Source organism: Phialemonium atrogriseum (assembly GCF_030411735.1).
Source record: "Phialemonium atrogriseum strain 8032-3 unplaced genomic scaffold QBC33scaffold_13, whole genome shotgun sequence".
In the NCBI taxonomy this organism is placed as follows: domain Eukaryota; kingdom Fungi; phylum Ascomycota; class Sordariomycetes; order Cephalothecales; family Cephalothecaceae; genus Phialemonium; species Phialemonium atrogriseum.
In genome coordinates, this window is record NW_026848150.1 from 471,943 (window position 1) to 497,378 (window position 25,436).

At 55.1% G+C, this 25,436-nt stretch overlaps 9 protein-coding genes across 9 annotated transcripts; 3 read left to right on the top strand and 6 right to left on the bottom strand.

Moving 5' to 3' along the window:
* The first annotated feature begins 701 nt into the window (after positions 1–701).
* QBC33DRAFT_78513 (DUF1295-domain-containing protein) lies at positions 702–2,571 on the top strand. The gene is made up of 3 exons (XM_060433063.1): positions 702–1,197; positions 1,260–1,760; positions 1,813–2,571. The coding sequence occupies exons 1-3, from the start codon at positions 1,077–1,079 to the stop codon at positions 2,202–2,204; spliced, it is 1,014 nt and encodes a 337-aa protein (XP_060283325.1). The 5' UTR covers positions 702–1,076; the 3' UTR covers positions 2,205–2,571.
* QBC33DRAFT_559241 (centromere protein V) lies at positions 2,558–3,314 on the bottom strand (the record flags this gene model as incomplete). The annotated part of the gene is made up of 4 exons (XM_060429952.1): positions 2,558–2,746; positions 2,851–2,896; positions 2,974–3,006; positions 3,139–3,314. 4 exons carry the CDS (start codon positions 3,312–3,314, stop codon positions 2,558–2,560), a joined length of 444 nt encoding a protein of 147 aa, XP_060283326.1.
* A 673-nt stretch (positions 3,315–3,987) lies between these two features.
* Positions 3,988–5,421, bottom strand: QBC33DRAFT_451889 (acyltransferase 3; the record flags this gene model as incomplete). The annotated part of the gene is made up of 1 exon (XM_060424629.1): positions 3,988–5,421. The coding sequence occupies one exon, from the start codon at positions 5,419–5,421 to the stop codon at positions 3,988–3,990; it is 1,434 nt and encodes a 477-aa protein (XP_060283327.1).
* A 2,098-nt stretch (positions 5,422–7,519) lies between these two features.
* Positions 7,520–8,579, top strand: QBC33DRAFT_559243 (uncharacterized protein; the record flags this gene model as incomplete). The annotated part of the gene is made up of 5 exons (XM_060429953.1): positions 7,520–7,693; positions 7,780–7,821; positions 7,905–7,988; positions 8,042–8,444; positions 8,530–8,579. The coding sequence occupies 5 exons, from the start codon at positions 7,520–7,522 to the stop codon at positions 8,577–8,579; spliced, it is 753 nt and encodes a 250-aa protein (XP_060283328.1).
* Positions 8,580–8,994: 415 nt separating this feature from the next.
* Positions 8,995–9,987, bottom strand: QBC33DRAFT_559244 (mediator of RNA polymerase II transcription subunit 8; the record flags this gene model as incomplete). The annotated part of the gene is made up of 2 exons (XM_060429954.1): positions 8,995–9,748; positions 9,857–9,987. The coding sequence occupies 2 exons, from the start codon at positions 9,985–9,987 to the stop codon at positions 8,995–8,997; spliced, it is 885 nt and encodes a 294-aa protein (XP_060283329.1).
* Positions 9,988–10,196: 209 nt separating this feature from the next.
* QBC33DRAFT_472555 (choline-sulfatase) lies at positions 10,197–14,719 on the bottom strand. Its single transcript, XM_060425211.1, has 6 exons — positions 14,020–14,719; positions 13,691–13,937; positions 11,799–12,418; positions 11,288–11,622; positions 10,629–11,219; positions 10,197–10,567 (listed from the first exon to the last, which is right to left on the bottom strand). The coding sequence occupies exons 1-6, from the start codon at positions 14,614–14,616 to the stop codon at positions 10,441–10,443; spliced, it is 2,517 nt and encodes an 838-aa protein (XP_060283330.1). The 5' UTR covers positions 14,617–14,719; the 3' UTR covers positions 10,197–10,440.
* An 806-nt stretch (positions 14,720–15,525) lies between these two features.
* On the bottom strand, positions 15,526–17,154 carry QBC33DRAFT_78637 (heterochromatin protein 1). The gene is made up of 2 exons (XM_060433064.1): positions 16,222–17,154; positions 15,526–16,160 (listed from the first exon to the last, which is right to left on the bottom strand). The coding sequence occupies exons 1-2, from the start codon at positions 16,708–16,710 to the stop codon at positions 15,840–15,842; spliced, it is 810 nt and encodes a 269-aa protein (XP_060283331.1). The 5' UTR covers positions 16,711–17,154; the 3' UTR covers positions 15,526–15,839.
* A 59-nt stretch (positions 17,155–17,213) lies between these two features.
* On the bottom strand, positions 17,214–19,340 carry QBC33DRAFT_78652 (guanine nucleotide exchange factor). The gene is made up of 4 exons (XM_060433065.1): positions 19,024–19,340; positions 18,891–18,967; positions 17,733–18,841; positions 17,214–17,679 (listed from the first exon to the last, which is right to left on the bottom strand). The coding sequence occupies exons 1-4, from the start codon at positions 19,070–19,072 to the stop codon at positions 17,565–17,567; spliced, it is 1,350 nt and encodes a 449-aa protein (XP_060283332.1). The 5' UTR covers positions 19,073–19,340; the 3' UTR covers positions 17,214–17,564.
* Positions 19,341–19,498: 158 nt separating this feature from the next.
* QBC33DRAFT_539262 (telomere length regulator protein rif1) lies at positions 19,499–25,311 on the top strand. The gene is made up of 2 exons (XM_060427974.1): positions 19,499–22,772; positions 22,824–25,311. The coding sequence occupies exons 1-2, from the start codon at positions 19,749–19,751 to the stop codon at positions 25,146–25,148; spliced, it is 5,349 nt and encodes a 1,782-aa protein (XP_060283333.1). The 5' UTR covers positions 19,499–19,748; the 3' UTR covers positions 25,149–25,311.
* The last annotated feature ends 125 nt before the right edge of the window (positions 25,312–25,436 follow it).

Consider the following 25,436-nt stretch of genomic DNA (forward strand, 5'->3'; position numbering starts at 1 on the left):
ATTCCCAGTCAAAGTCCATCGGACCCAGACATTCTGTCTGTGATTGAGGCTCTTGGAAAGGGGTGTGAGACTGACCCCTGACGGCCTGTGTTTGATCTTGGCCTAAGCGAAACAAGGTCCCCGGCAAAAGGCGCAGGCTGTGGGGCCTGCCAGCCAGGGCCAGCCAGATCGCAGAACCGTGCTGACACAGCTTCCAAGCAAGCCACCTCGACGAGCACCACGTGAAGGAGGTGATGGGGAAAAGGGGGGCTTGTATCATTGAATTCGAAATTCATGCAGAATCGTGCAAAACATTTGCTATCAATTGGCTCTGGATTTCAAGCTGCCAGGCGGCCCTGTCGGCAGCCTCGAGCCTCCACATCTCGCTAGTGAAGCTCTACCTAGCTGTGACAGCTGTCATGTCAGTTATGGGCAGACCACCCAGGAGGACAGACCTGGTAATTACTGTGTCGCATGAAGCGCCAGGGCCAAAAGAGTTGATGGCCGTCCCACCCCCTCCTTCCCCTGGAAAGACTACGAGGCACCATTCATTCCCCAGACACACTTATCATTTAAAATTGGAAAGCGGCTAGGAAATATCTCGAAAGAAATCACGTCGGCACTGGGCTCCTTTTCCAATCAAGAACGAGGTGAACAGACATTTGTGACTAGGTAGCTAGCCCTAAGAATCAACCGTACTTTTAAGCATGATTCATAGCGCGCCCTTCGAAACCAGGATTCAGGCCAATCAGAGCAGAGCAGGCCAAAGCCCGACCTGTTCAACATCTACCGTGGTACACACGTAGATCGAGTTCTCAAGATCCAGCCTTTTAATACATCGCTTTTCGCAACTCGTAAAGAGGCTGGCCCTCAGATACCGTGAAAAATAAATCTAATAATCTAATAATCTAATTTTAGAGCGACGCAATGGCATAACCCCTGTTGCTGGGTATCCCGAGGCCTCCTCATGTAACTCGCGCCTTCCATCCCCCCAACCATCCATACCATCCTCAAATGAAACGGAGTGAGGCCCCATTCGAGTCTCGTTAGTCGCCGGCCAATGTGACAGCCTTGTAAGAGGGGCGTATTTCACCAAGATGGCAAGAACCATCCATGTCTTGGATGAGTACTATCTCGGCATAACGGCTCTCATCACGGTTGGATACCAGTTGGCATTCTTCGTCGTTGCCTTCTCCTTCAAATTCGACAAGCTGACGGGTGCGGTGTTGTCCCTGTGCCCCCCGCGCCGACACACCTCCGCTAACGAACCCCCTCCCCAGACTTTGCAGGCGGCACCAACTTCATCGTCCTAGCCGCCGTGACCCTCTCCCTGGGCGGCGGCGGGGCCGACGCCCGCCAGGTCGTGGCCACGGCCCTCATCGCCGCCTGGGGCGCGCGCCTCTCGGGCTTCCTGCTGTTCCGCGTCCTGCGGACGGGCAAGGACGACCGCTTCGACGGCACGCGCGACCGCTTCTTCCCCTTCCTCGGCTTCTGGGTCTTCCAGATGCTTTGGGTCTGGACCGTCTCGCTGCCCGTCACCGTGCTCAACTCGCCCGCCGTCCGCGGCCCCGCCTCTACGCCGGCGCCGGCGCCCGCCTTCGGGACCCCCGGTGACGTCGCCGGCGTCGTCATGTTCGCCGTCGGCCTTGTCGTCGAGACCGTGAGCGACGCGCAGCGCTTCGCTTTCAGGTCGCGCAACGACAAGAATGCCGTCTGCGACGCCGGCCTGTTCCGCGTCTCCCGGCATCCGAACTACTTTGGCGAGATCCTCCTCCACTTTGGTAAGGCACCCTGGGACTCTTTGAAAACATCCGGCTGACCGAAGACACACAGGTATCTTCACGATCGCCGTCTCCGCAGCGACCGGCCACATCAGCGGCGCCGCCCGCAGGGCGCTGTACGCCACCATCGCGGGGCCCATCTTCATCACCCTACTCCTGATGTTCGTGTCCGGCCTTCCGCTGTCCGAGCGGCCGGGGGCCAAGAGGCGGTACGAGGGCGCCGCCTCCGCCGCCGACTGGGACGCCTACGCGCGCTACCTGCGGCGCACCAGCATCCTCATCCCGTTCCCGCCGGCCGTCTACGAGAGGCTCCCCGTCCTCCTCAAGCGGACCGTGTTCCTCGAGTTCCCCATGTACGTGTTCGACCCCGCCAAGCACGCCGGACCGGCCAAGCCGCCTGCCGACGAGGGCGTGGGTGCAGGGTCGGCCGAAGCAGGGCACTGAGGGGTTGGTGGGGGAGGCTGAGTCACGGCAGGGTCGGGGTTGAGGGTGTTTGGTCTGGCTTATCCATCCAGTTACGCTGTAATGTCTGTTGCAAAAACGCTGCGAATAGTTTCCATGGTATTGTTGAAAAAAAAAAATAGAATCAAAGCTTTTCCCCCATTTTCGCCCCCTTTTTCGTGTTTTTGTTCAAATCTATTAACAACCAAGAATGGAAATCCAGCATACTCCCTTCCGCTGGAAACACATATATAGAGAACTGCAGGCACACTATCAGACCATATCAGCAGACCCGGCTTAGCTCGCACGCACCAGACAGCGGCTTGCCAGGCACGGCCTCGGCAGCAGACGAGCAATCATCGAAGACCCGTCGGCTGGTCCAGCGTCTCCTGGCAGGTACCGTAGTCGGTGAAGTTCGAGTCCTCCGAGTGCGACTCGCAGCCCTCGGGTATGGGGACCATGGCCGACTTCGTCCAGAGGTGTATGGCGTTCTTCCAGTCCAACCCCTCGATGCAGCCGCCCTTGACCGAGACGACGGTCTTATCCTATTCTCGGGGGGGCCCATCGCGGTCTCGTGTTAGCAGGGCATTCGGGGAAATGGCCAGGATCCTCGTGTGTTAAGAGGGCTTAGGAGAGCGAGCGCCCTTACCGGACTCGTGTGCATGAGCCGTGTGCCGCAGTTCTTACAGAAGTAGCTGTCGTCCAGAATGTCAGCCTTGGGAGTCCCCAAATACAAAACCAATCCCACCGTCGAGGCGAGCCATTGACATACCAGTAAAGCGTTTGACCGGTCGAGGTCGGACGTCTGTATTATTACGATGGGTAGCCGTCAGTCCATGGCATAGAGCCGGGTAAAGGCATGCATCATCGAGCCGAAACCTTCCTGGGGTTACGCCGGGCATCAGCGATCGAGGACGAGAAACCGTCGCGCACTTACGTGTAGCAGCTCAACACGTCCGTGTCCGGGAGCTGGAACCTGGGGAAGATGGCAGAGGTGCCGAAGGCAGAGCCGGTCTGTCGGCGACACTCTACACAATGGCAGACGTAGAGAGCGAGGGGCTTTGGGAGAGGCGTCTTGAAGGAGACGGAACCGCATTGGCAACTGACTTCCATCCTGTCCGTCTATGTGTTTTTGGCCTGGGGGCAAGGCCTGAAGTTTCAATTGGGGGGTAGGGACTAGGGAGAGATGTGCAGCTTCTGTCTGAGGAGGAAAAGCTAAGTCTTATAAGGAGACTCTTCCAATTTACAACCGTCGTCAAAGTGACTCAATCGCTTGCTGAGATAAAATATTTACTCCGTTCTCGCACTAGCTGCTGCAACCTGGGGCATCAAGGGGGATTGACTGGATTGAACGTGGTCCGAGGGTTACGTGACTCACCGCGGCCTTGGGCATGCAGGCTCCGAGATAGATCACGGTGTCACATGAGTCGGCGTCTCGAGGAGACGTCACTGATGCGTCAAGCTCCGTGTCGCCAACCGCGTGGGGACCCCGCAAAGGTCTAGAACCCCATTATCGCAGCCCATCCACACGGGGCAGAAATGCGCCGTTGCTTACGGCCGACCAATGGCCGGGACCAGAACAGTGGCAACTGTTTGCCCGCGAAGCGCGGAACAGTCCATTGAATCGGTACAGTAGTCCATATTCTCAATAGAAACCTCGACGTAGAAGATAAGATATGACACACATAATCTCGATTGAGCAGCATCGCGGCCAGATGGGAATTGACTGAAGAAAAGTCCATTCCGACTACGGCCCCGACCACGGTATCTTGGCTGTGTCCAAAACTTATCCTGCAAGGGAATAATAGTCTTGGTCCCGTGTGCTCTGCTCATTGTTCTCTAAGCATGCCGACTCAAATCCCTTTGCAAGAGCGACGATGGGCACGTCCACGAGTCTCCAGAATATATCAGCCGCCCATATGACCAAAGGCCCGAGTATGAGCAGCCCCGCAAGCCAACTGATCGTCTGCTGTGTTGGACCATCTACTCCAACCAGTCCTTTGATGCCCGCCGTAGGAAGAGCTGGCCGGAAATCGGGGTAGCTAGGGTCGGCCGTTGCAGGCGTGTATGTGATGCCAACGACATAGTCCTGAAACATGGCGAGTACGGGGCCGTGGACAATGTAGACGGCGTAACTGATACGTCCACAGTACTGAGGGAAACGGCCCTCTAGAAAACGGCGGACAGGGCTGAGCTCTCCGCAGGACCACACAGTGAAGATGGCCGCAACGGCGAACCAGAACTTTTGAGGTGCTAAATCGTCCATTGTCGCAAACGGGTTCGGCGTGTTGGCCAAGAGGTAGCGTATGCCGGGCGTCTTGTCGGCATCGAAGTTTGGCCATCCTCCAATAAGCAAGGCACTGATGAGAATGCTCACATGAAGCCCTGCCCGGACCAGTCCTGCGAACGAGCGTCTTTGCGGATAAGTTGTTGACACGTCGGAAAACTCCCACTTCTTCGGACCGGTGGCTTGCGACAGGTGAATTTCAGCAAGGAACATTCCCCCAATAAACTCGAATGCTGCCCATTTCCCACATGCGAGGAAGTACACCATCAAACAGAAAACCGCAGACTGCCGGATCAGCTGTCGAACTCGTGACAAGACCAGTATGACGAGGAACAAGAGCATCGAGTGTGCGAATTCGATTGGGATGGTCCAAAGGTGGACATCGTAACCCGGACGAAGGTCAAAATCCCATCCCCAAGGCCACATAACGCTGTGGAACAGAGCGTCAACCCAAGCCCAAAACTGTGCCGACATGGACGGCATCGGCGTATACAGCCATCCGGACTGTATCAAAAGCGCGATGATGAAAGTAGACACAACGCAGGGACCAAACAGGCGAAAAGGCCGCCTGAAGGCCGAGGAGGACAAGGCCGAGAAACATGCGTCAAAATTGCGGGCGTGAATGGACCGGATGGGCTTGTAAGAGAGAACGAAGCCTGATATGACGAAGAATATGTGGACCATCGGCCGGCCCGAGAAGATGATGCGGAGGAAAGGCAGTTGAATGACTGACGATGGCTTGAAGTCCGGGTTGAGGCCGTGCGGAGGGAGCAGATACTGGTGGTTCTCCTCGGTATAATGGCAGAAGAAGACCAAGATCGACGCGATGCCACGCAACCCGTCCAGATACGAGGTTGGATGGACTTTCCAGCTTGTTCTATGCTCGGGCCAGACACCTTCGGCGACGAAGCTTGGGAGAAGTCCGCGAAGCATGTTGCTGGCCCATGGCTGGGAAGGAGCCATTCAGCCAACACCAGCGAAACGACCGAGTTTATGAGCAGCACAAAAGGTACCTTCACTGCAACTCGAGAGTCGGAGAAACGGGTGATTAAAGCCTGACATTTGATGGGATATCAATGAGTCGACAGCAGTGGGTATTTGCGTTTGCTTCGATACTTCTTCCAGGGAATGAACTGGTGTCGCAAGTTTGAATGAGAGTTTAGAAGTTGATCAATGACAGGGGGGGTTCTTGCCTGCTGATGTGGCTTACGCGTTATCCCATTATCAGACTAGCGTTCTTTTTCCATCAGGGATTTTCTTCGGTTATCTGTTGAACCTAGTAGATATAGTCAAGGTATTGTATGAGACCTCTACCATACAAACGTGATCGGGTCGACAAGTCAAGGGGCGAGAGGAGAGACGTGGATGAATACGGGACGCAATGAATGTAGAGGGAAGAGGGAAGAGAGAAGAGAGACAAACGGAAGATATGGGACAAGCACTCAACACAATGGGCACGGATCCAGTTATTAACGGAAAATGGCTATGGCGCAACACAACTGCGGTGGGACAGTTTGTCCAGCTTCTAAATTTTGCTCTAGCAAAAGCCGCACCTCATTTCATGAGAGGCGAACGAAAAGAGGTGGATAGACCAGCACAGGAGGCAAAGCTGTTTCCCCTCTAGTGCACCTCTGTTGCACAATCACCAGCTTGGGTTCTCAAAGGAGCCATGCAGCCTAAACTGACTAGGCGCCAAGATATATTGCCAAAGCGATCTGCGCCAAGCCAGAAACGGCCCTCTCCCGCACCTTGTTTCGGGTAACTAATAATATCCAAAGATGTTCGTTTGATCCTGACTTGTCTCAAACGCGTCGCAGAAGGGCACTTTTCGACTTTGATTTCTGTCCAAGAATGAAACGGTGAGAGGGAATGTATGAGATATGATACTTGCAGTGTTGCCGATGCGGGCAGCCATATTGGACTCGAGCAAACCATGACCTGTCAGATGTATTCAAGTATTGGCAAATATACGTTGGCTCGTGCATGCCTTCCACGTTCCGCGGACACCCGATACTCGCCTTCTTGCAGCACTTACCTAACTGTACGACGACTGGTTGACTCTCCTGTTTGTTGCACCTGGTCTCCAACCGCGTCCCAGATGAAATGGCTGGTTCGGGTGACTCGGTGGGCTTGATGTAGACAAAGAGGCGAGTCCCATGGAGAGGTAACCGAAAGCGATGGGGAGGAATTGAATAGAGGCCACCAGGACAGTCCGTAAATGGCGCTAGGCAGGAGTCAATGCCGGAGAGAGCCGCAGCGACTGGCAGGCCGTAGTTGCGAAGAAGCTCGACACGATGATTTCGTCGCGTTTCGACAGTCGGTATCTGCAAACTGCTCGTGCCCGCCGAAGGGGAGGCTCGCTGTGCGAGATGCCTGAAATAAAGGCCATCACGGTTGGTTACTGAGGATTCTACGAATTGCGAGAAGGTGTCTCCTTCATTTCTCACTCCTGCATGGCCAGGCCTTAATATTGGGGACGTTTGTTAGTTTTGGCAGAAAAGGCAGACCAAAGCAGCTTCCAACTGAGCCCCCAATTCAATTCCAGCCATTGCAAGTGAAATCCTCTGCAATCTATAAACCAAAATTGCTTGATAGTTCCATATTTCATTGCAAGATTTGGCCAGAAGCCTCGAATCTCGAGTTGACTGACCAGCTCACGCTCTACGAGGAGATTGTATGTTATCCTCGCCTCCACCCTTATATGGGAACCATTGCCAGGAATATCTAGCATGTAGCAGAGCAATCGGTAGAGGGCGGAATTCGAGACTGTGCCGGCACTTTCCCACGGTGATGCTTTTTGTCTTACCTGTGTTCTTATTTGGCTGCTGTGTGAATAGGCCTGGAAAGCAGACAGATGCCTAGAGCATTCAGTTCCTCAAGAGGTAATGGCGTTGCCAGATATAAGACGGCAGCCCATCGCCCTTCCACTCAAGAAACCCACATCGATTTTCCATCCTCCGGCAACGTTAACGAACTACCCGGACTTTCGTTTTCCTCACTCAGGCACAACATCACATCCCAGGGCCTTACCATGGCGCCGGACGCTGATAACAACGGCGACGACGAGGACCCCGCCGCCGCGGCCCTGCGGGACCCTCCCCGGCAGGCCGGGCGCACCTACATAAGCCGTCGGACCCCGTGTGCCCACTGTGTCGTGCGCATGGTCAAGTGGAAGCCCCAGTCCGACGCCGAGGTTACCATCCCGGTTTGCGAAGACGACAACAGTTAAGTTTGCCGACCCCTGCCCCTACCCCGGCGCCGCACCGCTCGCCTCTTGCTGACGATCCCTAGGCGGTGGAACCAAATGCACTGGTTGCCGTGGAGCTGATCGTGGTGATTGGAAGGAATGCGAGGATGTACGAAACAAAACCCCCCTTGAAGTTCGCTCCTGCGGGCTTGGAGCTGACTGCCGGTAGCCTGTTGACACCGTAACAATGCAGTCTCGCAGGCTTGGCCTCGTTGTCAAGGCGATCGAGTCGTCGGGCTACGCCGAAAACAAGGTACAGTCATGGTTTCCGAGTTGTCGCAAGTGACCGGCTGACAAGCAGCGTAGAAGGAGCTCGAGGCGGCCCAAGGTGCTGCGCGACAGGCCCTCCGGGCTGAGCAGGTGCAGAAGAATAAGAGGGCCGAGAAGCGCAAGGCATCGTACAATGATGCCGCTGCGGACAGGAAGAATCAACGCATCGCATGGGAGCGTGCAGCCGATGTCCTGGAGGCCCTCTTGGCTGAGAAGGAGCAGAAAAATAAGACCGTCGAGAAGAGCAAGGTGACGGCCGAGGATGTCGCTGCAAGCAAGGAACGTGAACTCCTTGCCTTGGAGCGTATGGCTGAGGCCGCGGAGGCTTCCGCTCGGTCCCTGTCTGGGCTTCAGGCGGTTTCCGAGCAGCAGGCTGCGCATGTCGCGCAGCTCGTGGAATGCCAAAAGGAGTTTTCCTCTCGTTACACCGCCGCCGTGAGTATCCCTAACAAAGCCCCCCCCCCTCCCCCCGCCAAAAAAAAACCCTACCCGAGGCTAGGCTGACAACCTTCTGCGTAGAACAGGAGCCGTCCTCACGAGGCCGGTAATGATGATGCTGCAAGCCCTGGGCTAAGGAGATCGGAGCTAGAGGGTTCAGTATGAAGAGTAGATAGGAGGTCTGTACCATGGTTGCCCTATCTCGAGCTCAGACCCCGCCAATAGTGAATAATTGGCAAGTCTAGGAATATTCAGAACCAGCTCTTGTTGACTGCCTGGGTATCGAAATCAAACGCTGTAGTCAACCGCGCGGTGCCTAACCACTGAGATGTATATGTGCACCAAAAACGCCCAATCCCCGCCCGCCTCCTACAGCTCCGAACTCCAAGCAAGGTGGAAACGTAAGTCTGTAAAGCTCTGAAATGGACCAAGCCACCCAGGCATCCTGCTGCTGAGCGCCAACATTTCGGGTAGTCGCCGTGGACAGATCATCCCTAGCCATGGCCAAAGCTGCTGCCATGCCCCCAATCTCAACGGGCACGACGGCCTCCTCACCTGCCCGAACTGCCTCGCTTCCCAACATCCTTCACCCTCCTCTGCGACTCCCTTTCGATATTCGCCGGCAGGCTGGCATCCCCCCTGACCACGAACCACAGGATATACTCCGGCTCCACCTCCTGCGCAGCCGGCCCCGCGGGTTGGCCTCCAGCCGCAGGCGCAGCACCACCACCCGCCCCCGCCCCGGCCATCTCCTCGTCCTCATCCTCGTCCTCCTCCTCGTCACTTTCCTCCTCCTCCTCCAGATCCCGCCTCAACCCGGTCCGCACCCTCTCAACCCCCATCGCCCGCTCCTCGGCCGTATACACATCATTATCCTCGTTACGCACATAGTCGCCCACGCGCGCGACACACGCGTCCCGGACATCGACCCACAGCTCACTAAGCGGGTCGCCGGCACCAGCCTCCTCATCGTCGTCCTCGGGCCGATATCCCTCCTCCTCGTCGTCGTCGTCGTCGTCGTCGTCCTCATCGTCGGGATGCCCCGCGCCGGCGCCGGCCCGGGCAGCCGAGACCTCGACGCCGGCGGCGAGGGCGGCGCCACGGCCCTGCTCGACCCAGGTCTCGATGTCCGGCTCGAGCTTCTTGCGCAGGAGCTGCAGGAGCACGGGCTCCTGGGTGCGGCCGGGGAAGTTGGTGGACGGGTGCACGGCGACGCGCTGGAAGAGGTCGGTGTTCTCGGCGATGACCTTTTGGAGGGAGGCGAGGTTCTGTTGGAGGATGAAGGCGGAGGCTTGGAGGGATGCGCTGGGGGGGGGGGGGGGGGGACGGGTTTATGTCAGCTCCGGGGCGAGATTTACTGGGAGAAGGGGTTTCAATTGGTAGGGTGGAGGATGGAGGGGAGAGATTGCATACGGAGTGGGCAGTGGGTTGCTCTTGTAGATGTCATTCTTTAGGCTGCCGATGCTGTTTGAGAGCTGGAAGAGCCGACCTCGAGTCGACTCTATGGCCTTTAATTCTTCCTGGCTGAGATCGAGCGATGCCATTGTGCGGAAGAGAGGCGAGTAGCGAGGCGGGAATTGCTGGATCGAAAGGGCGGTTGTTGCAACTTGTTGGAAAGGAAATTCAGCTCGGCGAGTGGGCGCTGCGCGGTGTGGGGTCATTCAATTGGAGAAGGCAGTGAAGCTTTCTTGGCAAGCCAGTGCTTGAAGTGGAGACTGCCCATTCAGTTTACTGACTATGGGCATGGCATGTTCTCTAATTTTATCTTTATTGTGAAAGATCCTGTCCTGTCTAACTAGGTAAAAAGACGCCTGGAACAAGTTGAAAAGGCGCCTCGCTTTGAAGATAACAGCAAATTTGGCTCATCCGTTGAATTCATCACACATCAGATATCCTCCGTCAGCCCCTTTAAGCCCTTGCTTGACATGGCGAGACCCTAGACCCTTGGGCTTTTCTCATCATGCCAAGTCGCAATTGGCCAACGCTCGTCACCGGGCTCACTGGTTGTGCGAACCGGCTTGGTCAACCAGGATGGTCTGCCCCGTCTCTCGCCCAATTGCATCCACGGCTGGGAACCGAGCTCGTCGCTCGAGGTCGTCGAGTGGGATGTGCGATCGAATGTACCTGCATGCGGTTAGCACCTATGCACCCCACGCCGATCTGAGCACGAAATAATGGAACCTACTTCTCTCTCCCGTCATCCTGGGGATTATAGTCCCAGCTAATGAAGCGGCCCTGGTTCAGAGCTGACCAGACAAGGCGACGCTTCCGTTGCGATAAGAGGACCTGTTCGGTGATCTTCTCATAATCCCAGCGGCTGTTGGCCTCTGCCTCGAATGCCTCGAAAACGGCCTTGATCTTTAGGTCCTCGACCGATAGGCTCGTCGTCTCCTTGCCGCTCTGCTTGCCGACCGCCTTTGCTAGGTCATGCAGCTCGAGGGGGTCTGTCTCGAGATTGAACAACTGGGAGCCGTCTGTGGGGCAGGTGATATACTTCCACGGCCCTCGCCTGATCATCAGGAGTGGGCTGATGGTTCCTTCGCCGGTATACTCGGCAATCACGGTGTCGTGGCCTTCGCGCCCTTCAAGGTGGGGTAGGAGACTAGTTCCATCCATGGGAAGGCCCGGGAACGGCTTGGTTCCAACCAGATCGCACATGGTAGGCAGAATATCCAGGGTTGAAACATTCTTGCTAACGCGGTGTGGCTCAAACTGCTGTGGGTACGATACCAGAAGCGGAACACGGACAGAAGCCTCGAAGTAGCTCATCTTGTACCTGGTGGGGGTGTAAGTGCTTGTGAACAACGAAAATAGCCCATTTGCAGGATGTTCTGAAGTACTTACCATAGCCCCCTCTCACCAAGCATGTCTCCATGGTCACCGCTGAAGATGACGATCGTGTCTTCGTCAAGACGGCATTTCTTCAGGGTGTCAAGAAGCTTGCCAATGCAGTCGTCGACGTAGCTAACGGCGCCATAGTATGCACGGCGGGCTCGCTTGACCTGATCGTCGCTGAAGTCTGCATCCCATAGATCACAAACCTGCAGTAGCCGCTTGCTGTGGGGGTCCTGGTCCTCTTTGGGGATTTTGACCTTGGGCAGGTCAATGTCTACTCCCTCGTACAGGTCCCAGTACTTTTGCTCAATAGTATACGGATCGTGGGGGTGAGTCAGGGAGACCTATGGGAGGTGGCCTTTCTGTCAGCATAAAGTTTATGTTTGATTAACCCTTACCCGGGGGGTTGGGTCCGGGACCCCCAACCCGCACGCGGGTGTGGTGTGTCCATTACGGAATGGATTGCTTTCGTTCAGGTGGATGATGAATGTTTAGGTTCTTTTTGTTGTTTAAAACTTACCGTCAAGCAAAATGGGCGGGAATCGGGTCCCTCTCGTACGTGGTCATACATGAACTGGGTCGATCTGTACATGACTTCCTCGTCGTAATCGAGCTGGTTGCTCCTGACGCAGACTCCGGCCTGAAGGATGGAGCTGGCATTATGATACCATTCGAGTCTAGTGTCCGGCTTCTCCCAGTTGACGGCCCAGCCAAAGTCGCCGGGGTAGATGTCACTGGTCAGGCGGGTCTCGTAGCCGTGCAGCTGGTCCCCCACGAAATGCATCTTCCCCGCCAGGACGGTGTGGTAGCCCTGCAGGCGTAAGTAGTGGGCATACGTGGGTATGTCACTCGAGATCTGAGAGGCGTTGTCATAGGCCCCGATCTTCAAGGGGAGCAGGCCAGTGATCATGCTCATTCTCGAGGGGGCGCAGAGGGGTGAGGGGCAGTAGGCAGAGTCGAACTGCACCGACTTTGCTGCGAGCTTGTCAAGGTTGGGGGTGAGGATTTGCGATTCCGTATTGTACATTTTGAGCAGAGGAGCCGCCAACTGGTCTGCCATAATGTAAAGAATGTTTGGCATTTTGGGCTTGGGCTGACCATGACCAGCACCACCATTCACACCATTCCCTCCCGCTGCTCCTCCCGGCAGCGGCGAGGCCGGCATGTAATTGAGGTCTGGCGCCATGGTTGAAGCAGCAAGTCCGGTTGTTGAAAGACAAGATAGAATCGAGCCAAAAGGCCTGGCAGAAGTGAAGAGCAAGCAGTAAGGCGAACAACAGGGTCCGAGTACGTATGAAGAAGAGAGAGGAATGCCCCCAACAAGCCAGACAGACAATCTGCTCTTAGTCGTACGCAGTAGAAGAGACGAACCCCGCAAACAAGGACCACCCAAGGAAACCTAGCAGGCCACACAAGCAGATGAGACTCTCGGAGTGGACGGCAAGGGAACTTGGCCTTCCACCTCCCCTTTCGGGAGCTGAGAAATCGATGAGGCGATGGCGGGAGCCTGTGGCCAAGATTAGCAGATCGGGTAAACTCGAGCACGCAAGACGGGCTTGATGTAATCCTGATACACTTCCCGGATGGTGCAATCTGGGGAGAAGATGAGGAGGGATGACTGCCCTTTTTTTTGTGGGCGATCTCAGTTAGACCTACATTTCACATAAAAGAAACCGTGCTAGATCTGGGCTGGTCATGTGGTCCGATAAAGCCGGCCGGGGACCCCTTCCTCTAGCGCATTCGCAATTGGTCGCCATGTTGGCGCCACTGCAAGGCAGGTTGAGTCATGGACGATCTGAGTGGTCAATCACTGGCAATCGGGGGAATTATGTGGGGCATCAAGAACGTTCAGCAACTGCATTGGCCAGAGCCGCTAATAAAACCCAAATGGGGGTTAACTCTTCTGTGTTATGCGCGAGGTGTAAGGCGATTTGAGCATCGGATGTGAGGACACGAGGCGTGAAGAGCAACATGCTGAGAATGAAACAACTGCAGAGCGGCAACTCGGCTGCCAGATTAGGGAACAGAAGTACAGCTCTTAATCCTCACCGCTCCTTCTTGTGAGCAGCATGGCCAAGGCGCAAGAAGGTCCGATAGCGGCAATCGCCATGAGATTCTTTGCCGCCTTAGTTTTGGTTGGCAGGTTGGCAGGCCTGGGCTTCCTCTCGATGGACCAGGTATGTACATGGATGGACATGGCCGTTTTCCGAGACCAGAGCTTGACGTAACGGTAAACGTGTGCGACGCGATAGTATTAGGTAAGGGAAATTGCGCAACTCAGTCGGGAATACCGAGGTGAGCTGCTAGCGGATGGGCTAAAAGGTATTATGATTAAATGACTTAAAGGACTATCACCAACCAGGTGGAATGCTGTTGAGTATAGCCCGTCCCTATAGCCTGTCTAACCGCGACGCCGCGTTGTCGGACCGCGGCTCTTTGGCGTTGCGGTCGTGCTGGTTGACGGACTCTCGATAACAACCTCCTCCTTTTGTTTGCCCTTGGCCTTGGGGGTTGGCGCATTCCAATAGTAGACCATCTGCGCAGCGATAACTGCATTCAGGGCGAACCCGGCAATGAACCCGTACAGAATCAGCTTGTCATCCACTTCCTGCAGTGTCGTGAAGATGCGCGAAAGAGAACCGGCGAGGTAGTTGAAGACCTGCAGAGCATCTCGTCAGCACGAATCCACCATCCATCATTGTCGCCGAACAAAGGTGTGGAATAAGGAGGGGGCGACATACCGCAAACGCGCTCAGCTGTCCGGTTCCGCCCTCCTGCCAGATAGCTGCGATCTGGGGGATCTTGCTCGCGACGCCCAGCGCGCCGGCGCCAGCTTGGAAATAGCTCAGCGTCTTCATGTCCAAGATGTTCGCACTGAACAGGGACACCACACTGACTGCGAGTGCCGCAACGAGCAAGGCAGCCATGCTCGCCTTGCCACTGTAGTTGAGGACCAGGACGGTGATGATGACATTCTGGCCCAGGATCAAGGCCGTCTCGCCAAACGTGCTGAAGGGAAACCCGTTGCGGACGTTGTACGCCAGCGAGATCAGGTAGCTGCTCGTCTCGAGGAGGTAGGAGAGGAAGGAGACGCCGCTGGCAGATCGCGACTGGACCAGTTTGATGATCTGCGGCACCTTGACCACGGACGACGCGGCGATGATACCGATGCCGAGACCCTTGCTGATGGCCAACTTGATGCACTCGGTGTTCTCCGGGTCGATGTCGAGGATCAAAGCCTTGTAGCAGGCATCGCCGATGATGGAAACGCCAAGATCGCGTATTGGTCCTGGAAGGTTGTGGGTGACGGGCTGAAGAGCCGAACGAACTGCGTCCATGTTGAGCGGCGGCGCAAGGAATCGGGTCAAGTTGAAAGAGTGTGGTGGTGTGCGCCGGCTGGAACAGCAGTTGTGACGAGACTCGGTGATGTTGAAATAGTTGTGCACTTGTCAGCCTTGCATCAAGTCCTATTGGACCCCCAAAAATCTTTGCTTCTGGGGCCCCACACATTGTCCCACATCTCGGCTCGGCAGGGTACCCGCAGCCTCAACCTCTTGAATCATTTCATCTTGAGGTGTTCCTCCCAAGAATGGCTCCTATGCTGTTCTCACTGGAAGCTTCAACCTCTTACACAATATACATCTACTCTCGTATCGGCTACAATGGGAACCTGATAACCACATACTTCTAATGCTCGAATAATCAGATACAGTTGTGGATGCCAGTATAGGCCCTTAGTAACTTGCAACACGTTATTAAGTATATTCATCGCAACGTAAGCCATGTCGGATTGGCCCGAAACAGGGATATCAGGAAACGTATATCTTTCTCATTGCATCCTTCCATTAATTGCAACTGCAGCTCCCCGACAGCTACTGCAGTCGTGAGAAGCGAGCTTCGACTCGTGTGTAATAACCTGCTATTGAGGAATTAGCCCTGATGACAGGACAGTACCTAGGTCAGGGTCACTTCTGAAGCCGGAGGTTTCCCTTTAACGACTTCGCAGTCCTAGTAGACTTTTCTCGCCTGCTCCATCCCGTTTCGTTCGTTCAGCCAGCGATCATCATTCTGCGAGGAGCGACTGCATGATCCGTCCCCATTTTTGAGACGGCTCTGTTCGACTTTCGATTGAGCAAATATTGCTAGCTACCTACCTATCGGTGGCTCCAAGTACAAGTATGTAGCCGCCTGCCAGACATCCATTGTCGTAATGAAGCTGCCAGGTGTAACCCTTGAGAAGCGGCCCAGAGCTCCGGTATATGCCATGTCAAATGCAGAAGCCGAATATGCCCAGAGAATCAAAGATTGCGCTCACTTGGCCGAGGGAAAAGGAAGAAGCTGCATTTGTGCAAAGTAAACCCCACAAAAGTGCATAAATCGCAAGCAATACGCCGGTATCGACGCCGGTACAATTCCCTGTCGAAGTTCTTCCGACCGCCGTCCTCATTACCGTGGGGGGGAAAACCAAACCAGCCGCCGCCCAGAGCCACCATGCCATCCCATGAGCCGATCCCGAACAGAGAAGTCCATTAGAAGAAAAGTGCACACTGACTAGATGCCACTATGGTCTGGCCTTTGCCTTGCGTCCGGGCTTCTTTTTCTGCTTTCCCTCTCCCTCGTCAGCCACCCCATTCGCAAGGTTCTTCTTCGTGGCATCGAATGCTCGCACAAGGATCGCAGCATGTGTGAGGTTCTTCTTCGGCTCCCAGGTAGCTTCCCCCACAGGGTAACCCTTCCACTTGACGCGATACATGTGCTCCATGGTGTCGGCGTCAATGGCGGAATCGAGGATCTCTTCCACCTCATACTCTCCAGCTGGGGCCGCGCCGCTGGTCTCTCCCTTCTTGGGCCGGCCGCGTTTAGCAGCCGCGCTTGTGGGTTTCTGAGGAAATGGTCAGACATCATGCGCTGGGAGTTGAAGTAAGATATCCTGGAGGGCTTACCGTAGACACCTCCTGCTGCCTCTTCGGGCGACCGCGGGTTTCCTTCTTGACGGCCTTAGCAAAAAGGCGGGCGCTCGTAGGTCCGGGAGGACGGCCACGGCGCTTAGCGGGCACCGGATCAGCTTCGGTCTCAACAGCTGCAGCCTTGCGCTTGCGCCCGCGCCCGGCACCCGCGGTTGTGGGAGCCGAAGCTGAGGCAGGTGCAGACGCTGGGGTTGACCTCTTGCTTGGAGTCCTTGCAGGGGCGGCGGAGCTCGACAGGCGGGAACGATTCCGGGCTTCAGAGGCAGTTGCGACAATGCCATCCTCATCTTCATCTTCATCCTCAGCCTCGCCGTAGTACTCGCCCATGTTAGCAACTGGGGCGGAGTTGCTAACTCCATCATCGTAGCTTACTTCAAGCCCAGGTCCGCCATTAAGGAGGGAAATCATGGCCGGGCCAGAACCAGGCAGGCCCAAGCCTTTGTCTTCGCTAACGGCATCATTCATGCTGAGATTACTGTTAGTTAGCTTGAACGCTAGGAAAGAACGCTGGTTTAAAATGATAAAGATAAATCAGTGCATTGAAGAGATCCGCCCAAAAACCGGTTTGAATGATGTATGATGAAATGAAAGTGCGCAACCCACATCTCCTCGCTGAAGAGAAATTCCGCTCTGTTCTCCTCCTCGATCGCAAAGGGCGGCATGTTGAAGGTGTTACGGAAGACTTCTGATAGTTGTTCTGCAACGACAGGATGAGACGCGCAGGATAAAGTTGAGCGCGACTCAACACATTGGCTGCCCATAATTTGATACTCGGCGATTCTAAGGCTATGTGGACCTTAGAAGTGATGCGATCGTTGAAGAAGTCGCGTCTGGATAACTATTGGGTGATGTAAACATGGGCCACCCATACGTACTCCCCTACCTACCTTATTTAGAAAAAGCAGGGAACTAAGCCAGCCAATTAGACTGGCTCTTCTCAAGACAGTGTAATGTACTGTGTACATTGGCTCTGAGGTTAAAATGGATGGCAGTCTGGCTGTACCTACTCTTACATAGTACATGTCTCAACCTTCAGATTTACCATTGCTGGAGATGGTAGGCTAAAGATCATGAGCGTCACCTGCTGGAATGCTGCTAGATATCAACGAGCATATGGCCAACCTAGTGTCGCGGGCCAATCAAGACACACTGTATGACCTAGATACCAATCCTGACTAGGTATGTACTACCCTGCAGAGAGCATCTTTGATAGCCAACTCGTCAACGACACGAGCTTTAATGACTAGCTTCTGTGAAGCTTGGTTGAAGCGAAATATCTCCTTAGGAACGAACCATCCTGCCTTCCCAGAACGGAGCCTTCAGTCAACCTTTTCAGCAGCATCGGCGCCATCATCATCCAGCTCCTGCACTCGCCCTTCCCTGAAAGCCTTCTCCACCGGGTTCTGTACACTGATGAGACCGTTCTGCTTGAGCCTGGCACCTTTGTTAGCAGGTTCAAATTTAAACGCCAGAGTTGATCAACCAACCGTTCAAAGAGGACAAAGAGCCTCTCAGCCTCTCTCTCCTTCTCCTCCTCGGTCATTTCCGGCAGATCTTGAACCTTCTCCGCGTCCAGATATTGGCCTGTAATGGGATTGAATGCTCTCGCAGCTTCGGCAGCCTCTGACGCCGTCTCCGGAATCGGAATGTTGTTCTGGAAGAGGAACCCGGAAGCAAACCCGTATCCGACGTTATGGACGAATTTCGAGGCATCCTTGTCCGACATCTCGAAGAGGAGATGCGATACGGCGCTTCCGAACTTGGGGATCATGGGATTGGTGATGTTCCGCAACAGCGATGACGACAGCGTCTCTCCTCGGCCCAAGACATCTTGGCGATCTTCTTCTGTGGGCAAGAGACTGTCCCGGATGTACTGCTGCACATTCTTTGGCGCATGTTCATGTACACCCCTGATCACGCAGATCAGGGGAGTGACCGTCTGTTCGAGCTCGCTCTCCCCGTATGCTTTCATCGACAGCCCGAGGAGATGAATTAGCCTTTCCGATACGGAGGTAGGCTCACTCTCTGGATAGAAGGGGGACTGGGCCTGCTCGCTGTCTAATTGTAGGTTTACCAGTGCATTGATGAGTAGTGAGAGTGGAGAGGCCAGGGGTGTGCTCGCAGGTGGCACGTCGTGCTTGTGCAACATGGTTATGATATGGGGAAGTGCTGGAGTGAAGGAGCCGACATGTTTGGGCGCAAAAGTTGTAACGTTGAAGAGCAACTTCAAGGTCTCAGCCAAGGCCATCTCCTCCATTGGGTCTACCTTTGCCTTGCTTGCGTCCTTAGAGTGCTGCCGCGCATGCCTTGCCAGGTTCTGGACGACGGAGTCCGCAAGGTCGAACTGGTCAATCAGAGTGCGAAGATCAATGTTTGTGCCGTATGTTGTTAGGAAGATGAGGCGTGAAATAAGAAACTCATCATCTCGATTGTCGTTCTTCAACTTATTGCACGCCTTTTCCTCGTAGCCCAGGTCTACAAACATTTGCCGTGTCTCCGGCTTGAGAAACATAGCATTGCACAAACATCTGAGGGCGTTGCGGGATGTCGACTCCGAGGCGCTGTCCAAGGCATGCCTTGTGAGAGTTTCAATCCCCTTGCGCTGGCATTAGCGTGGATAGATGATGGAAAGGGTAGCATTTTACCTCTCGAGTGAAGATGGGGCCAGCATCTCGGGGATCGCGACCGTAGACTTTGAGATCTTCGAGTGCATCGTCTCGTTCTAATGGATGTCAGCGTCATGAGGCAAAACTAGAGATACTTGGGAGAAGTACCTACCGGGAGTGGTCAGCTTTTTTGATTTGAGATCGTCAGTCAGCTTGGTCATGAGAGTCGTGACGGCTTCTAACTTGGCTGTTTATCTGTTAGCCAGAGCCATCACACCTACACAGGCTAGGTACACGAAGGTTCTTGTGCTTCGCTTACCAGGGCCAGTGCGGGCACCCTGCGGTGATAACTGGGAAGGCATCGTAATCTGTGGGCATATGCAAATATTGTTCAAGCAAGACAGCGCAGATTATCTGTTGGCAGAAGTGTTACGGGTAGCTGTTAAATGAGAGCCTACTACTTCAGGGAAACCACCGGCAGTGACGTACCGGATCTTGGATCTCACATCTAGGGGCATTTACGGAGTCCGCAATGTGGGGTCCCGGCCGGATCCACGGGACTTACATAAGCTTCGGGCAATATTATGTATAAGAGGTTGGAGAGACCAGGATGTTGGCCCCACCCCTCCTATTTGCAGCACGCGCGACAGCTCACGCGTGCACCGCGTCCGCGTTTAAGAGCTCTTCCCCTGCCTTAATTTGTCAGTCTCCTCAACCTCGCTTCCACGCTCGCCTTCTTCCAGTTCCGTCTCTGGGTTTTCCTTTCGTTGCAAAGTATATTTCGGTCCCATTTTCACTATTTCAAGTTGCAATGCTCATGAATCTGCCCATTATCACGGCCTCCAGATAGCGACGCGGTCATAGCTGTGGAGCTCGGCTCGAAGGTTCAATTTCCCAATGGCAACTCCGGCGGTGATGTTGAACCTCCTGCAGTCCTTACCACCTCGGCCGCCGACACCGCCTCGAGAGACCATCCATGATTCCGAGGCTCAGACAAGGCACCTTGCCGTCTGTCAACCCTCCGGACCACGACTGAACATCCAGACCCCTCCCGGCATCTACTCGCCCAATTCCGAGAGCGACTCCAATTCGTGCTCTTCCCGGCGTGCACGGAAAAAGGTTGGCTTCTCGGCTCAGGCCGAGTACAAGGAACCCCCCGTGTATCCGGAAACCAATACCGGGAAACTCCACCCTACTCCCGTATCCCTTCCTCCAAGCTCCTCAAAACCAGTCAAGTCGATCCTGAAAGTCACCTACTGCCCAAACCCTCTCGATTTAACTTCCTCGACGCCCTTTGATCCCGCCGACGCCAAGGCAAATCTCGCAGCGATGCTAGACTCAACCATACAGCAGCTCGCTGGGGCCGACCGCGAGTCAAGGCTCGATGCCTACATGATGTTGGTGCAGGCTTTGAAAGCCTCTGACAATCTCCCGGACCGCGTTGCGCTTCATGAGAAGATGAGCTTGTTCATGCAATTCATCCAACGAGATATCACGATCAAGGCGTCCAGTAGCACCGTCGATTCATCCCTCGTCAACCACGCACTCAATCTCCTAATCACCTTTTTCAATTTCCCCGCCATCGCATCAGCCCTTTCCAACGACTTTGGCGTCTTTATCCTGGACCATTGCATACGGTCATTTGAGGATACGTCCGCGCCCAAGGACGTTGTCCGCCGTCTGATGCAGGTTGTTGCTGTTCAGAATTTCTCCCCAAAAGTCATGACCTCCGACAGAGTCGCGCGACTGGTTTCGTCATTACACAAGATCGAGGGACATCTGAAGGGAAAGAGCATCATCATGTCTCGGGTACTCATCTACCGGAAACTCGTGAAGCAGTCCAGGCAACTAATGGTGCTGCACTCGGACTGGCTGTTCGATTTGTTCACCGATATGCTCAGCGGGCTGAAGGAGATACGATCTGCTGCAATATCTCTCGGCCTCGAAGCTGCATTCAGCATTGGCAAGGAGAAGGTATTGTCTAGGAAGGTTATGGAGATGCTCAACCTTACCTCTGAGGACAAGACGTACATCGAATACTACGAAGAGAGACTTCACGCCATGGGCAAGGAGAAGGCCGATTCGGCCTCGGTGCCTCAGATATGGAGCGTCGTCATGCTCCTTCTGCGCTGTCCATTCGATAAATGGGACCTGTTCAGTCGCTGGTTACACATCATGCAGACATGCTTCAACAGCAGCGACTTCCCGACAAAGAAGGAGGCAAATTTGGCATGGAGTCGCTTGGTGTATCTGGTCCACCTCGAGGATCGATCGTTCTCCAAGATGATCTCGACGTTGAGCCAGCCGTTAGCCTCGCAACTCAAACGAAAGGGCTTGAACAAGAACACGGAGGAATTACGCAAAATCGTTCTCGGAGGCATCTGCAACATCTTCTATTACGCCTTCAAGCCGACGACCAACCTGACCCTCCTAGACGGATACTGGGACAACTGTGCTAAGCCTCTCATGAAGCAACTCCTCGACCGGAAGGCCGACAATGCACCGGATGGCCTCTCTCAAGCAAGCGCGATTCTAAGCGGGCTATTCGACTGCTCAACTCCTCGATTGTGGAAGGAGGACCACGTCACTCAACACCCGCTGGTAAGGCCCGAAGAACTCCCCGCCATCGACTCAAAATGGGTCCGGCGAAATGCCAGCAGAGTTTTCGGGATCGTCGGGCCTATCCTCGAGAGGGACTTGTCTGCAGTGGCCGATAGCACCACTGCCACTCACAGGTTGTGGCGAGCACTTGTTGGGACAGTCGCTTCTGCAGCCTCGAAAGAAATCAAGGTGTCGATAGACACTGCAAATTTCGTGGCTCATGCTTTCAACGTGCTCCAGAACGTCTGGGCGCGAGGCCCGAAGACAGGAAACGAGGCGGAGAGTAGTTCTCAGTTCCTGAAGGGTGTACTGGCATACCTGGGGACCATGGTCGACTCGCTGGGCCTCTTGCCGTTCACCGAGAAGTTGCTCTCCATGGACAAGCAGAACCACTTTATCCCGATTACGACGCCGACGCATCGCCCTGGGAAATCCCAAGGAATGACCAAAGCCCCGCTCCACCATCTATTCTCCATTCTATCAACCCTCCCTCCGCTCGTTCCAGACGACGACAAATTCGCCAGCTTCTTCGCATCTGCCTTTGCGCCCTTCTTCACCACGAAAAGTGACAAGGGGCGGATGGACCTGGCTGAAGACCTGCTGTCATCACTCCCGATGGACGCGTTGAGCCCATATGGCCCATGGTTACTTGTTGCTGACAAGATCTCGATGTGGTTGGAGGCTGGTCCCAGCAGCGTTCAAACTAGTTTCTCTGGCAGCGAGGCCCCCGTTGGCCATGACTACCGGGACATCGCCAGGGTGCTCGAACGCGGTCTGAAGTCGACCCCCAACTTGCCATGGAAATCTTGGCAGTCGTTGTTCTCCTCTCTCTGTTTCCGCTGTCGAGACGAGGCTGGCGATGCTGGGGTAGCGATTGTCGCCATCGAACCCCTGGCCAAGGTGCTTTTGGATATGTGGTCTGCCGGAGATTCTTCCGAAGTCACAGACCCGGGCGTAATGGCCAAATGCACCGCGGAGCTGCTCTCCATGGCCACTCAGCCACGAGATCGCCAGGCTGTAGATGCCGCCAGGCGCCGTCTCTGGGGGACAGTGGTCTCAGGTACCAGGTCGGCCTCATTCGACACCTTCGACCACCTCTACAAACTAGTCAATCTAGCGCTGGCCCAACTGTACCAGGCAGCCATCCCCCAGACTGCCGAAGGAGTTGTGTCTCTCTTGAGAGAAATCGGAGGCTTCCTGGATCGTTCTAACCCACAACTGGTCCTGAAGTCACTGCTTATCCTCCAAAGTGGCATCGCCTTCTGGATCCAGGACAATGAAGCAGAGACCCGTCGTCAACATGCCGACGTGGTCGAGGCTGTGAGTAAAGACTTGTTGTTTGGTGTTGGACCTCAGCTAATCAAACTACAGGTCAAATCTCTGTGGGAGAAGACCTCGAGCATCCTGGCGACCAGTGACCAGACTCGGCATTTGCAGCTTGATGCCCTGGAACCCCTCCTTTGTGCCGCATTCGGGAGCAAGCACCGGCATATCGTCAACACGACTCTGTCCTTGTGGAATGGCATCTTTGACCAGGCAGGCGACGCAGAGAACCTCGAGTACCCGGAGGGCTTGAAAGCCATCCTCTTGTCTCTCCGACCCTTCGTGGATATCGTGCTGCCGGGATTGGAAGCCTCCAGCATTGAATCTGGAGGTCGTGAGCCATTCTTCGTCGAGTCCCAGGATGATATGCCTCGTCTGAGCAACATCACGTCGACCAAATCTAGCCGGGCAACTCCCCGCCCGACTTCATCGTCTCGTCGTTCCGTCTCTCCATCGCTCAGACTTTTCGCGGCCGCAAAACGACGTCCGGACCCTACTCCCAACCGGAAATCAGGCAATAGGCGCAGCACCACGCCTCGACTCAGACATGATGATTCCCAGGTGCAGTTTGCCGCCATCGAGTCGTCACCGGTTGGTGATGACCTGGAATCCCAAGTCCTCACTGAGCATCAGAAAGAAGTCCGTGAGCGACAGAAGGAAAATGCCGCCCTCTTCCCCGAGATACGGTCCAGTCCTAACAAAGCTAAGAGCGGCTTGGTCCGTGGCTCTTCCCGGGCGTCATCATCGCACAGATCGCCCGTGAACCAGCGGACCGAAACCCCTGCACCCGAGGGTACATTCGACGACTATGTCGCATCCACGCCGACTCCACGCCGTGGTCGGCCATTGCCCATTGCCGATCAGGACCACGACATGACTGATCCTCCATCGTCGCCTCCGGAGCCAAGAAGGAATCCACTCTTGGCTGAGATCCAATCGCGGTCTGCTAGCAGCAGTCTCATGGACGAATGGCAGTTCTCCTCCTCTCCAATATCCGGCTCGCCCAGCCAGAACCGCGCCGCTCCCGCACCAGAGCAGCCTACTAACGGGAGAGACTTGGCGGATGGGTGCCGAGAGCCCGGCCGCGAAGATGATGAAATCGAAGACGGAGAAGATGACGCCATGGATCAGGCAGAATCTGAATTGCCCACGTCGAACGCTGATGACATGGTCGAAAACGATATCCTTGTCCAAAAGCGCGCGGGTTCTTCCTCCCTAGATGCGCCAGAAGAGATAACTGAGCAACTTCCATCTACACCACCGCAATATCCCCGACCTCCGCAGTATCAAGAGACTCCCAAGTCTGACAACGAGGTGTTTATCGACGCACGGGCTAGCCCTTTGCCATCCACGCCGAGAAGGAGCCAGAGAGCCGTTAGATCCTCTATGTCGGTTCAAAGCAATCCGCGTCGTCTAGGCGAGCATTCGCAGAATAGTTCTTTGAACATCAGCAATGTGGATGAAATGAGCGTGCCCAAACTTGTGGTGGAACTCGATTCTGGGAGATTCGATAGCTCCGATTATCGACAGCTGTCTGATTCACCGGATAAGCTAGGCCAGCCGGAGGAGGCCCTCGACTGCATCGTTGTGGGACAGAGTCCCTCTAATAATCCCGGGGAAACTTCATCGAAACAGAGCATCTCGCATCCTGTGACACCCACGAAGCCGTCCACTGAGGCTGAAGAGGCTGCAACGGCAAGCTCCCAAGTCACGTCGGGCTCAGGCAGGAAGAGACGTGGTCGGTCGTCCTCAAAGGCCCATGGAGCAGGCAAGAAGAGAAAGCGTCAAGAAACAGAAACCGAGCGTGCGATGGAAACGGTTGCTGATAGTCAGCACAACGCGGTCGGCGACGTGATCCAACTTCGGAAGGGCCGCGTGGCGAAGAAGAAGAGGCCCTCTCCGGAAGCCGTGGAACAGCAATCTCAAGAGGAACACATTGCGAGCTCTTGGCCGGAATTCCCGAGCCAGGCTCTGCCTGAGGTCAACATGCACGATGCCGTCGCGCCAGGTTCCGAGGAATACGAGGTGCATTCACAGATTGTTCAGGAGGCGAAGGCCCAAGGTGTCCGATCGCAGACTGGGGAGCCGGAAACGGAGATGAGCAGCGCCATGCAGGTCGAGACCACTGAGGCAGGTGCTGCTGAGACAGAAAGGCAAGCCGAGGCTGAAGCCGAAGCCATGGCTCAAGAAGAGCAGGCCGAGGCGGCCAAGGATGGAGGAGGTATATTGTCGAGGATCATGACGACACTCCAAGGCGGACTGAACGCGCTTCGGACCGCCAAGCTGTCGAGAGAGGAGGTCTATCAGGTTGAGGACATTTTCATGGACATGAAGAGAGAACTGTACGAGGCAGAGAGACGTGGCAGAGCATAGTTTAACTTGCATGGTTCAAGGCGTCAAAAGGAAGGCATTCGAATGGATGGTTGGGTACAGGGGCGTCACTGTTAGAATACCAAATAGGACACAGCAAGGAGGAGTGTATTGCTATTTACCTTACCTTGACGTAGTTTTGAGAATGAACTCGAGTTCAAGAGAACAGAATTGGCTGGGGTTGCCTGGGACTCTCTCTTCCCTCTCTGCATGCGTGCCCACAGGCCCACTGATCACGCCGTTAGTTAGGCGTTTCTCTTTGTGATCCTTTGAGCGTCCGTGTTTCAGACT